Below are 11488 nucleotides of genomic sequence, written 5' to 3'. Positions count from 1 at the left end.
TTGTCCCAGCTGGGGTGGGAGGTGTGCTGCTGGGACCTCCAGAGAGGGGGCTGGGGTGCTGAATGAATGTCCTGCAGTGCACAGGATGCCCCCACCCCGGAGGGCTGGCCGGAAGGTCAGCCGGGCTGGCTGAGGAGCCCCGATGCAGATGGGGGGGCTTGGGAGGGGCTGCTGGCTGTGAACTCACCTGCAGGAGAGGGAGAGGAGGGCTGTTGGGGGTGGCAGAACAAAGTGTAACGGAAAGAAGTCTCGTCTCCTCTGCATGCCCTCCAGTTCTGGTGCAGTGACCAGGGACCGCCCCGAGAATCTGACCCTGTCACTGTTCTGCTGGAAACCTCACCTCATGGACGTGGCCCGCGCCATGTGTATGTGTACGTGTAGAGGTATTCACGTATGTGTATATGTATTTGTAAATTATCTACATGCTCTACTGAACTAATGCTTATTATAAAACAAATTAAAACTAAATTTAAAAGAATGAGAGGTTAAACATTGCCAATGATTAATTATTATTGTCAAAGGGAGTTCTGTGTTCATTAGTGGTGGACTGAGGCGTTTGACTAACCCACTAGAACACAAGAGAATCTGGACAAGGGGTAGGAGATAGAAAAAGAATCAGAGTGAAGAGTTAGGGGTGGAACTCTAGGAGAAGACGGACCAGAGCATCAGCCAGTTCTGGGGAGGGCTCCCTGCTTCCCAGGCAGGGGTCCTTGGAGTGTCTCTGAGGTGCCATTTGGGGCCCCAGTGGGCTGTGGACAAGAAGTGGATCAATGAAGACAGGCCAGGCCTCGCAGGGACAGAGGTCCAGCTGCGAACCATCTCATCCTGGCTGGATAAGGCTCTTGGGGCCCTCAGTCCTTAGTCACCAGACGGAAGCAAGAACCAGGCTTCTCTGGAGGAAGGCGACATCCTTAGAGCTTAGAGGTAGCACCACAGTTCACATCTGTGCCCAGGACTAAACAAAACGACAGTCCACCTTTGAATGGCATGGGTTTGAACTGTGTGAATCCACTTACGTGTGGGTTTTTTTCGATTAATACGTTACACTACAATCTGTGGTTGTTTGAATCGATGGATGAGGAACCACAGATACAGAGGCCCAAACGTGGGACTTGAGCATCCGTGGATTTTGGTATCCATGGTAGGTCTTGGAACCAATTCCCCATGGATACCAAGGGACAGTGGTACATTTTGAGGAAAATTCAGATATTTATCCTTTGTCAGGTTTCTCTATTCTCATTATGAACAAAGAGTGTCGATTTTCCTCTGAACTGTGCAGCTAGCCATGTAGAAAAACCTCTTACCGCTGCAGTGGACTGACCATGTACTGTGTGCCAGGCCCTGTACTGGGCACTGGACGTGCAAACACAAACAAGTCGGTGTCTCCCTGCCCTCCAGAACCTTCCCTGCCTTCCCGAACCCTTACCACACCAGGTTCAACCAAAACGCTGAGATGCTGAGCTTGGCAGCAAAGAGAGGGTTTATTTGCAAGGCAGGCCTCTCCGAAGGCAAGGGGCTCGGGGCTATCTATGGGATAAGAAAGAAGGAGGGCAGTCCGAGGCCTGGGAAGCATGGGGAGGGTGGGGAAAGGTGCTTGGGAAAAGGTGCGGGAATCGTAGTTCTGCGCAGGGGTAACTGGGCCACAGGCCTCTGCACGTTCAAAAGGTCACTGAGCGGACACTCGTGCAGGCCCAGTTGGAGGGTTGGTGGTCCTATCCTGTCTCAACCAGCTCAGCTCAAACTAGGCGCAGCTGATTCCAAATTCCTGGAAAACAACTTAGGCAAACATCTTATTGTTTAGCCTACGTGCTGCTTGGAGGACACGCAGGTCTTAAAACGACCTGGATTAGTGAAGGCGGGTGAAATGGATCTGACTAATTACCCATGGTTTCTGAGCTTTCCCTGTTCCCAGAACCTTCCCTGCCCTCCAGAACCTTCCCTGCCCTCCAGAATCTTCCCTGCCTCCAGAAGATCACCAGGGCCTCTTTCCTGTAAATTCCTAGTGCTTGTCGTATGACGGAATTTTATTAAGTTAATTCACTTAATAACTGGAGAATTTTCCATGCCGCATACACGTTGTTGGTTTGGGAAGTCCTTATCTGGAAAGGGCTTTCCATGTGAGAAGACCTTCATGTGTAAGTACTACATTTTTTTATTCCATGGATATTTATTTTGTTGTGTTTCCTAATTCTTGCCAGGAAAGGGAAGTAGCACTTGCGAAGTTGACGTTTACCTTTTGGGACCCTGAAGAAATAGATGTTTCCCATGTTTCTCATTAGCTGTGCTGACGAACATGGGCCTTACTAAAAAACAACAACATGCCAAAATAAACAAAAATCCCAAACCCTGCAACAGGTAGAATAAAAGAAGTGAAAGAGGGACCCGATTAGAACCTGAAGACTCTGCAGGTGGAGTGTCAGGTCCAGCTTGAAAACACACCTTGCAAAACGCTTTTGTACGAACGTGGTGGCCCCAGGGCGGGCGTTTGGAAAGGCAGGGCTCCTGTGTCCTGGCCTTCCTCCCCACCTCCTCGTCCTTCGTGGCCTCTGTGATTTGTTGTCTGGGTCCTTTGGGGCTTTGCACGGGGTAGCTGCTGGGGTGAGAGAAGAAAGCTCTTCTGTAAATCCCTAACGGAGGAGCCGTCCCTAAAAAGATACAAACGTCTCAGCTTCTGTGCTATGAATTGTCTCCTTAGCCACGAACTACCTGACCTCAGTCTAGCAGTTTATAAAGTGTTCCGTGTATCAGCACTGAGTGGCTAAAAGGTGACCCATCCTCTTTAGGTGCCTCTGCTGACTGGCGGTGAGTTCAAGGGCCTGTAAGGGTATTCTCTATTTCTCTGCTCTGTGCTCTGCATGGCTTGTGTCTGGAATTGACCTTCGGCTTCTCTGGGCTGTGTCCTAAATTAACAACAAGGAAAAACTGAAAGTGAAGTGTTTGTGGAAAGGAAACGAGAGTGAGAAGGAAGGGCTCTTGTCTAGATTTGCACACTTGGTGGTGTCGGCAGGGGTGTGAGCGCTCAGTTGTCCTGTCCTGGCCGCACAGACCAACGTGGGATGCTCGGCAAGTCGTGACCTTCTGGTCCCACGGCCCAGGCTGTGAGTGGACAGCATCTGAATCTGCGGTAGATTTGTGGCCCGGAGGTGCGAGCTTCCTCTCTTTGACGGCTCTGGTTTGGCTCAGAGGCTGCCTCTGTTTCTGGTATGTGGCGCTCCAGGTCTTGGGGCAGCACCCCTGTGATAAGACCTGGCGGAGCAGCCCGGGTCCTGAGACCTGAAGACAGTGAAGCCAGAGAGGGAGGCGGGGGTCAGGGCAGACCCGGGCCTCCTGCTTTATGAGTGAAATGCCCTGGAAATTGGGCTTATATCACACACTGTTTGCAGCTCTGGGGCAGGAAGGCAGCATTACTCTGAGCAGAGGCTTCCTGATCTTTTGAAGCGGGCTTTTCGCATCGCTCTTGTCCTGGCCTTCCCCGTTTGCGGGCCTGGTGCTCTGAATTTTCTGGCAGGGGTGAGGTACAAGTTGGCATCGGCGGGCTTAGAATTCAGACTGACCGTGTGTGCTTGCTGCTGGAAGGCAGGGGGACAGCAGCGTGGTTTTGGCCAGCGGGAAGGACGGCCAGCGCCTGAGAGGCTTCACAGACGGTGCGGCCACCACGGTCTCTTGGTCTCTTGAGAGGACACCTCGTCTGTAGCAAGGACGGCGGATGCATCAGCATCAAGCGGGCCTCTCCTAGTCCTCCTCCTGCCGGACAGGGTGATTCTACTTCTCCTGTCATTGTGAACAGACAGGCACGTTCTCTGCGGGCAGCGAGCTTAGGTGGATGCACACACACACACTATTCAGTGTTCCCAGCCTTAGCAAACCGCCCTCGCCTGGCTCCCCGGCTTCTGCCCCAACTCGCAGTGATGAATGTCACGTCAGGTCCCTGAGTGTCAGGACGGCGGGGCTGGGTGCGCCCTCCGTTTTGTGAAGGCCCAAACTTGATTTCTTTCCAGGCTGCTCAGTGATGATCCAGGTATTGGAAGTCAGTCCACTTCCACTCCCTTACAAAGCCCGAGTTATAGCCCAAAACCTTGAGAGGACGGGGGACATGCGCCCCGGGAGTGACTGGCATGGATCATTTCCCCTGGGCCGCCCCGAGGACCGGGTCTGAGCCCCTGGTGAGGGCGGGGCAGAGCTGACGTCCCCGGTGCCAAAGGGGCGACGAGTGACTCGTTTCCATCAGGTCAGATCTATTCACTTGGAAAGACTTTAAAAAATTTATTATATTCTCTCTTTTTTTGTTAGTGATTTTTCTTTTAAGAAGTGATTGTGATAGCAGGTGGTAGGGTTTTTTTCTATAAGCATTTAAAATTGGAACTGTAAAGATTTGGCAACTTTGTATCAGTTCCCCAGATTTGAAAAAAATGGTTACTAGTTTGCAGGATTAAAAGAATACAAACGGGTATTTTAAGGAATGTTTATTTTTTTCAATTTCAGTTTTATTGAGATACAGCTGACATACAGCACTGTGTAAGTTTAAGGTGTACAGTATAATGACTTGACTTACATATATTGTGAAATGATTACAGTAAGTTTAGTTAACATCCATCATATAGATAACAAAAAAAAAAAAGAAAAAAATGTTTTTTTCCTGTGATGAGAACTTTTAAGATCTACTCTCTCAACAACTTTCAAATACACCACACAGCAGTGCTCCCTAAGGTCACTGCATTGAAGCAGTATTTCTGTGAAGTGTGACAGGTGAATGATCTGCTCCAGAAGCATTTGTTTAGGTATTTGTGGTAAGTATCCCAAATTGTGCAGTATAAGTCAGGCATGTGACTGACACCAATATTTGGAGACCTCCTTTCCATGCATATTCCCTCGGTATGTTGGAAAAAGGAAATCTAGACTAAAAGTTGTTTTTTCTCCCAGACCGAGGACCCCAGAAGGAGTTATTTAATGTCCCTATCATTAAATTATCTGTGAGTAACAGAAAAAAAGTAAGGGGTTTCATGATATTATGAGTGACCAAATTATCTACTTTCTCTGGACCTCAGTTTCCCTGTTTATATATATGTAATAAGGAAGTTGAACTAGATATATTTATAGGTATACAATTTTTAAACACTAGTTTTTGATAAGTAAAGGGAGTCACCTCCCTCTGCACGTCTTAGTGGTAGTCGTGGGCATAGCTAGCAGCGTGCGGGTCAGCTCTGTGTCCAGGATGACCTGCATACCCACCCTGCACATCTGGGCTGGGGCGAGGCGCCTGGTCCTGGGCCGGGACCCTTCCCGAGCTTCCCCTTCCCCGAGAGCCCCCATGACTCTGCTCCTCCTCCTCGGAGCACTTTCGGCACGAAGCGCCCGCCTCTCGCCTCCATCCTGGAGGCTGTCCTTCCTCCAGAACTTTCATCGGTTAATCAACTTGGACGTTGGGTTGCCGGCTTTGGGGGAGTGGGCCAGGCCGCTCAGCACAGGGCAGGAACGTGTGCGTGTGTCAGATAATGAGCGAGCCTGGAGGTCTGGAGGGCGCCCACGGAGCCTCAGCCCTGACGTTTTACATCGCCATAATGAAAAGCCTTCCTAAAATAAATGCTGCCTGGGTAATGTCTGATCTATTCTGTTTGGAGGGGGGAAATGCAATCACAGGCACAGCGGCCTCAGCCAGCCTGTTTGTCACAGTGACAGGACAGCCTGGCGAGAGCTCAGGAATCTTCAGGCCTAGAAAAGATGGGAATAAACACCATAAATATCCAGGGAAGCACAGGGCAAGATACATTTCATTCATTCAGTTGGATGAAGGCCATTTGGCTTCCGTTAATTTTTGATCACTGCCATGGTTTTGGTGTTTGCTAACGGACCGGCCACGAACAGGACTGTCTGGTAACCGGCGAAGACCAGGGGAGCTCTGCCCTCCTCCCACCCGGAGAAAACCATGAGGATGGAAATCCTTTTGTCCTTTGGAGACGTTTGAAGGAAGGAAACCCAGAAGCTCAGAAAGGACCCCAGTTTCGCTAGTCCAGGGCCCCCCACCTCTGAAGGTCACCAGCACAGGGATCAGGTGTCCTGGGGTTACAGGTCGGGGCTGCCCATGCCGGGCGACTGGCTGGGGCTCGAGAAAGGGAGGCGGGCCGTGGGGCCGCGCGCTGACCTGGAGAGGGCTCTGCAGCGTCACGGGTGACCCTCTGTCTGATGTTCTTGTCTTGAAGGCTTGAGGAGCTAGCAGGACCTTCTGACGGCTGTGGTTGATCTTCAGTGTCTTCAGAACGGTTTATAATCTTAGGGAGAGGTTTTCAAGAGGAGGAAATGGCTCAGACGAAGGAAACTTGTTAGGGGATGGTGCTGTGGTGGATGCCTGGGTTGGGGTCACGTGAGGGGGAGGCCCTTAACACCTCCGTGCCTCAGTCCGCTGTCCTGTAAGCGGGACTTTGCGGTGAGGCAGGAGTTGGATTGTTCCTGTTTATTGTGTGGAGTCCTGACGTGACGGAGCGGCGTCGGGACCCCCAGCGGCCAGGTGTCTGCTCCCAGGGGCTCCACTTGGACTCTCGGCCGAGGCCGGGGAAGTCTGGCGTCCAGTTAGGGGCCCTCCCCACACTGGGCTTCCAAGGGAAGCTGCACTTCTGTGGACATGGCCACTTAGTGCCGGGCCCGGTGGAGCCCGATGGCCCGTGGGGTGGAGATGACCGGTTGGGTCGGGGGTGGCTCTCGGCCGTCTGCAAAGCTCCCCTTCCAGATGGCTGTATTTGAAAGTTGCTTATTTAGCTGTTTTGACAATCTGTGTCATGTAGCCACAAATATTGCCTGTATGAACTGCGTATTTGCAGGTAAAAGTTAACCATCTAAACGTTAACCCTCGCTACATGTACAGTCAGATCCCGTTCCTCAGACCGGATGCAGCGTGGGCCACCTTCTGTCCTGGGAACCTCATGGTTTTAGAAAGGGGGAGCCTCATGCCTGTTTGGTCAGGCCTCGCCTCTCTCCCCATGATATGGGGTTCCAAGCCCTGCACAGCCCCGGGGCTGCGGCATACAGGACGGGGCTTGGACCTGGGTCTCCCTGTGGTTTCTCCCGGATGCAGATCCCATGGAGAAGCAAGCACTCGCACACAGGCACGATGTGGGCCCCGCTTGCCCCACGGCGCAGTTCTTCTCGGGTTTGCACATGCTTCTCCTTGCTCCAGCAAGACACTTGTTCTCCTTCATGTTCCTGGCTGATTTAGGTCATGGAGCCTTTCCTGGGGCTAAAGGATTGGCGGCCTGCTGGCTGAGCTGGTGCTCTCCGGGCCTTACCTGCCCTATAAATAAACATGTGCCAGGTGAAGCTAAAGCAAAAGGGTTCTAAACGGAGATGGGGGACACAGTGGGAGGTGAGGGGATCAGGGCAGGTGCCCCCAGGGGTGCTCAGCTGGGATGGGGCGGGGCAGGAGCCTGGCAGCCACACACAGCCTGGCTCCTTGCTGACTCGCCACCCTGGGCTTGGGTGCTGCTCATGTTCTTGTTCGGTCTCCAAGCCTCACACAGCACTGGGGTGACTGGCAGGGGCATGGGGTGCCCCGCCCTCATGCCCTCTTGGTGGGAGTAGAGTTGCTTCAGCTTTTGTAGTGATGTTTGTGCAAGGATCTTCACTGCTGCATTTTTCTGTTACAAAAGGATACTAGAGGGACTTCCCTGGTGGTACAGTGATTAAGAATCCGCCTGCCGATGCAGGAGACACGGGTTCGAGCCCTGGTCCCGGAAGATCTCACATGCCGCGGAGCAACTAAGCCCGTGCGCCACAACTACTGAGCCTGCGCTCTAGAACCCACGAGCCACAACTACTGAGCCCTCCTGCCACAACTACTGAAGCCCAAGCGCCTAGAGCCCGTGCTCCACAACAAAGAGGAGCCACCGCGATGAGAAGCCCACGCACTGCAAGGAAGAGTAGCCCCCGCTCGCCGCAACTAGAGAAAGCCCGTGTGCAGCAACAAAGACCCAATGCAGCCAAAAATAAATAAATTAATTAAAAAAAGAAAAGGATACTGGAAACAACTTACTTTTTCTTAATTAAGAGACCGGTTAAATGTATGCTATATTCATACCACAGAATCTGCAGCTGTTGGAAAGAATGAGGTGGAAGAATCTTTGGAGCTTTGGCAAATGATACTTGGAGTAACAATTAGCTCCCATGGAGAGCTTGCTGTGTGCCTGGCACTGCTCTCCCCTTTATCCTGGTCATCTTGTTTAGTCCTCGCAACGGCCCTGTGATGGAGGAGCTATTCTGATGCACGTTTCATAGACACACTCAGGCACTGTGGCTTCGGGCCCGAGTTCTTAACCATGATAGTAAATAGCCAGTGTAAAGCATGATCCCATTGGCAGGTTTTAAATATATATACATATGGCCTGTATATAGAAAAGACTGTTCATTAAAAAATAGGAATCTTATGAAAGATGTCACCATCTTTTCAAAGCTTATTGGGGGATGAGATGAAGGGAGGTGAGACTGGGCCTGTAGAGTCCCCCAGGGTCTTGGGCCCCCCCCTCTCCTTTCCCTGCCACACTTGGGCCTGCTTCAGGCCACGGGGCTCGCAGAAGGGGTGTGGCCCAAGCCGACAAGGATGCCCAAATGTTGGAGACAGGAACGCGCGTCCGGTGCTCCCGTGCAAGCCGCCGGGAGCAGCTGAATGCTGTGTGATTAGCTCCATTTGGGAGAGGCATTCGTTGTAATCAAGTTGTATTTCCAAGGGTTTGCAGCCCAGTTGTTTTTCCAGCTTGCACCAGCTGGGTGTTGGCACTGCCTCACCCAAACTTCAGATTATGAAACATCACGGCCAATTTGCAAACTGCTGTAAGAATAAGCCTTGCATTTCATTATGCTTTTGGTTCTTCCTGATGCACCCTGTGTCTGTTATGTTTGAATCCTTCCTGTGTCGAACTTGAAGAAAAGGGCATCGGTGAATAGTTAATGCTGGATGATCAGTCAGTGATTCTGCCTTTTCCAAGAGGCCACTTCAGGATACCACCCCCCCCCCCCCCACCGCCCGCCGCCGCCCCCAGGACTTTAGCTGTGAGTTTGCAGTTGTGCCTTGGTGGCAGGGATTTCAGCTCTTGGGTCACCCCATGCTGGGGGCGCCTTCTTCCTTGCCTGCATGAGGCAGAGGGGGCTCTCTCTGCGTGAGGGTTTGGTCATGGTGGGCAGTTCCTCTGCAGCCAGGAGGACCACTCCCTGCCCCAGGGAACAACTGCTGTGGGAAATACCGAGCTACCAGTGTCTCCAGACCAAGCTTGGGTCCGCTCACCAGACGCGAAGCAAAGCCAGTCTGCTGACGTGAGGTTGTAGTGAAGGGAAATACAGTGTTTACTGCAGGGCCAAGCATGGAGGACAGGCAGCTCGTGCTCAGAAGACCCAAACTCCCTGATGGCTTTCAGGGAAGGGTTTTAAAGACAAGGTAAGAGAGAGGGTCTCAGGGTGTGTGATCAGCTCGTGCACAATGCTCTGATTGGTTGGTGTTTTGGAAATCTCAGTCTTCAACCCTCTGGTTCTAACTGGTCTGGGGTCTATGGGCTGGTGGTCAGCAGTTAACTTCTTCCACCTGGTGGGAGTTTCCGTATCTGCAGAACAGCTCAAGGATATGGCTCAGGACATTATCTATAGCCCTTGGGAAGGAACTAAAGGTCCTTGACTTTGTTTTATGGCTGAACTCTTATTTTGTCTTGCTTGACTGTTTTTCTTTGTTTCTGCACTTTCTCATTTTTCTGATTAAATTTGCTCTTTGGAACTTGGGGAGGGCCTAGATGGCTAAACCTTTTTTATAAACGAGGTGGGGGACACACGGGGGGTGGTCTGTCCCCAGGAAGGCCCCTCAGGGTCCTGCTTGGTCTCACCAGCCTCTGCCATCCACTGATGCTGAGACAGATCAGGGAGACATCCTGTGCTTTTGAAGGACATGGTACTCAGTATAAGGAAGGCTTTTTGTGTCTTTGGTTTGGTATTTAATCTGCTCCATCCACATATGTGATTTTGAGCTGGGTCCCATCACGTTCTGGCACGGGCCCTCTGCAGCGTTCATCACGTCGTCAATCCTGGACTCCTGTTGCAGGCCTTCCAGCCCCGTGTAACCGGTGGGGTTGGCGGTACAACAGAAGACGCGCTTCATGAATTATTGAGCCGATGGTAACTGAAGAGCTTCCCTCTCACGGTGTCTGTCAGCACACTGTCCTTCCTCAGGCCTCCCGCGCAAGTGCCAGCACGTGCGGGGAGGATTGGAGGTGCTGCTGTCAGCGCTAAACGACGGTTTATATGGGAAACTTTACCCCAGCGCTGGCTTTGTCTGTGGGAGGTGGAGGGGTGTCCTAATGCAGACAGGCCCTGGGTGCGGCTGTGTTGACTCGGATTTTGTTTGCTGCTGCTGTTGTCAATTTCACGATCCCTTCCGGCGCGAAGGGAAGGTGGAGCCAGGCTCTGTGCCCCTCGCCCCACCTCAGAAGCCGGGCACTGGGAGTCTCGCGAGCCCCGTAGAAGACTCGTGTCCGTTGGCCTCTCTGCTGACGCCCTCGGCACTAGATTTATGGTTGCAGGTCTCACCCTGTGGAAACGTGTCTATGGAGACTTCCGTCTGTGGGCGTCCTTCAGGCTCCTTTCTCAGGGACCAGGCTCACCCAAACCGTGGAGTTCCAGCCGAGCATGGGCAGTGGGGAAACCAGTGTGATTTCAGGCGTGGCATGTTCGCCCCAGGGATATCTGCCTCGTAAGCAGCGTCTTGTCTCACACAGGTTCTCAAACTGAGATGTGATTGAGTCACGGGGGATGTGTTAGAATGCGGCTGCAGGTTTGGACCCTCTGGGGCCACACTTAGAAAGTGAGGTCTGAATCACCGTTGAAGCAATGAGCTAATAAGCAAGGAACCCCATGTTGCTTGGGGATCAGGAGAAAGTTTGCTTTAAAAGAAATGAAAATAACACTAAAACTTGCTGGACCACTTGGTCTTTTCTTTAAAAAGTCTGGTGTGCTCAAATAAAACACACACATATTGGAGGTTGCCCACGGTCAGCAGAAGCAGACGTTTCCCCATCTCACAAAGGAAGGGCTGAGAGCCCCTCCCCAGACAGCTGTCAGGGGCTCATTATCTCTCAGACCTGAGGCGCTTTGCTTTTCTATAGCAGTAGGTGTTGCAAATTGGTAATTTTGAAAAATACCCTGAAGTGTCAATCAGAACTGTTACATTGTTCCTTTTGGAACCATTGCAGTGTTCTGGCTTCAGGGAACTATGGCAAAGGTTGACAGTGCGTGCCCTGATCTTCATAATCTTTCTGAATTTTTGAGATGTATTGACTTGGTCACGTTTACAAGGGGGGGAATTAGTAAAACTAAAACCCAGGGCTCCTGACCCCCAGACCTGAGCCTTTCACCATTCAGCTCCCGTTCATGGAACGCCTACGTGTGCGGGGATTTTACTGACAAGTGTCAGTGAGCCTTCTTGACGTGGATGAAGGGAAGCGTTGAGCGGAAGTTGGGCAGCTGC

General features: G+C 51.9%; 1 protein-coding gene across 1 annotated transcript in view; it reads left to right on the top strand.

The window, feature by feature from the left end:
• Positions 1-1453: 1453 nt before the first annotated feature.
• PTPRN2 (protein tyrosine phosphatase receptor type N2) overlaps positions 1454-11488 on the top strand; it is a 702618-nt gene continuing 692583 nt past the window's right edge. The window contains 3 exon segments of the mRNA XM_061198224.1: positions 1454-1954; positions 1956-2025; positions 2028-2135. Coding sequence (XP_061054207.1) covers positions 1454-1954; positions 1956-2025; positions 2028-2135 — 679 coding nt within the window.

The sequence above is a fragment of the Eubalaena glacialis genome, chromosome 8, assembly GCF_028564815.1.
Source record: "Eubalaena glacialis isolate mEubGla1 chromosome 8, mEubGla1.1.hap2.+ XY, whole genome shotgun sequence".
Lineage (NCBI taxonomy): Eukaryota > Metazoa > Chordata > Mammalia > Artiodactyla > Balaenidae > Eubalaena > Eubalaena glacialis.
Note: the sequence above shows the minus strand (reverse complement) of the source record. Positions and strands in the feature narration are given on the sequence as shown.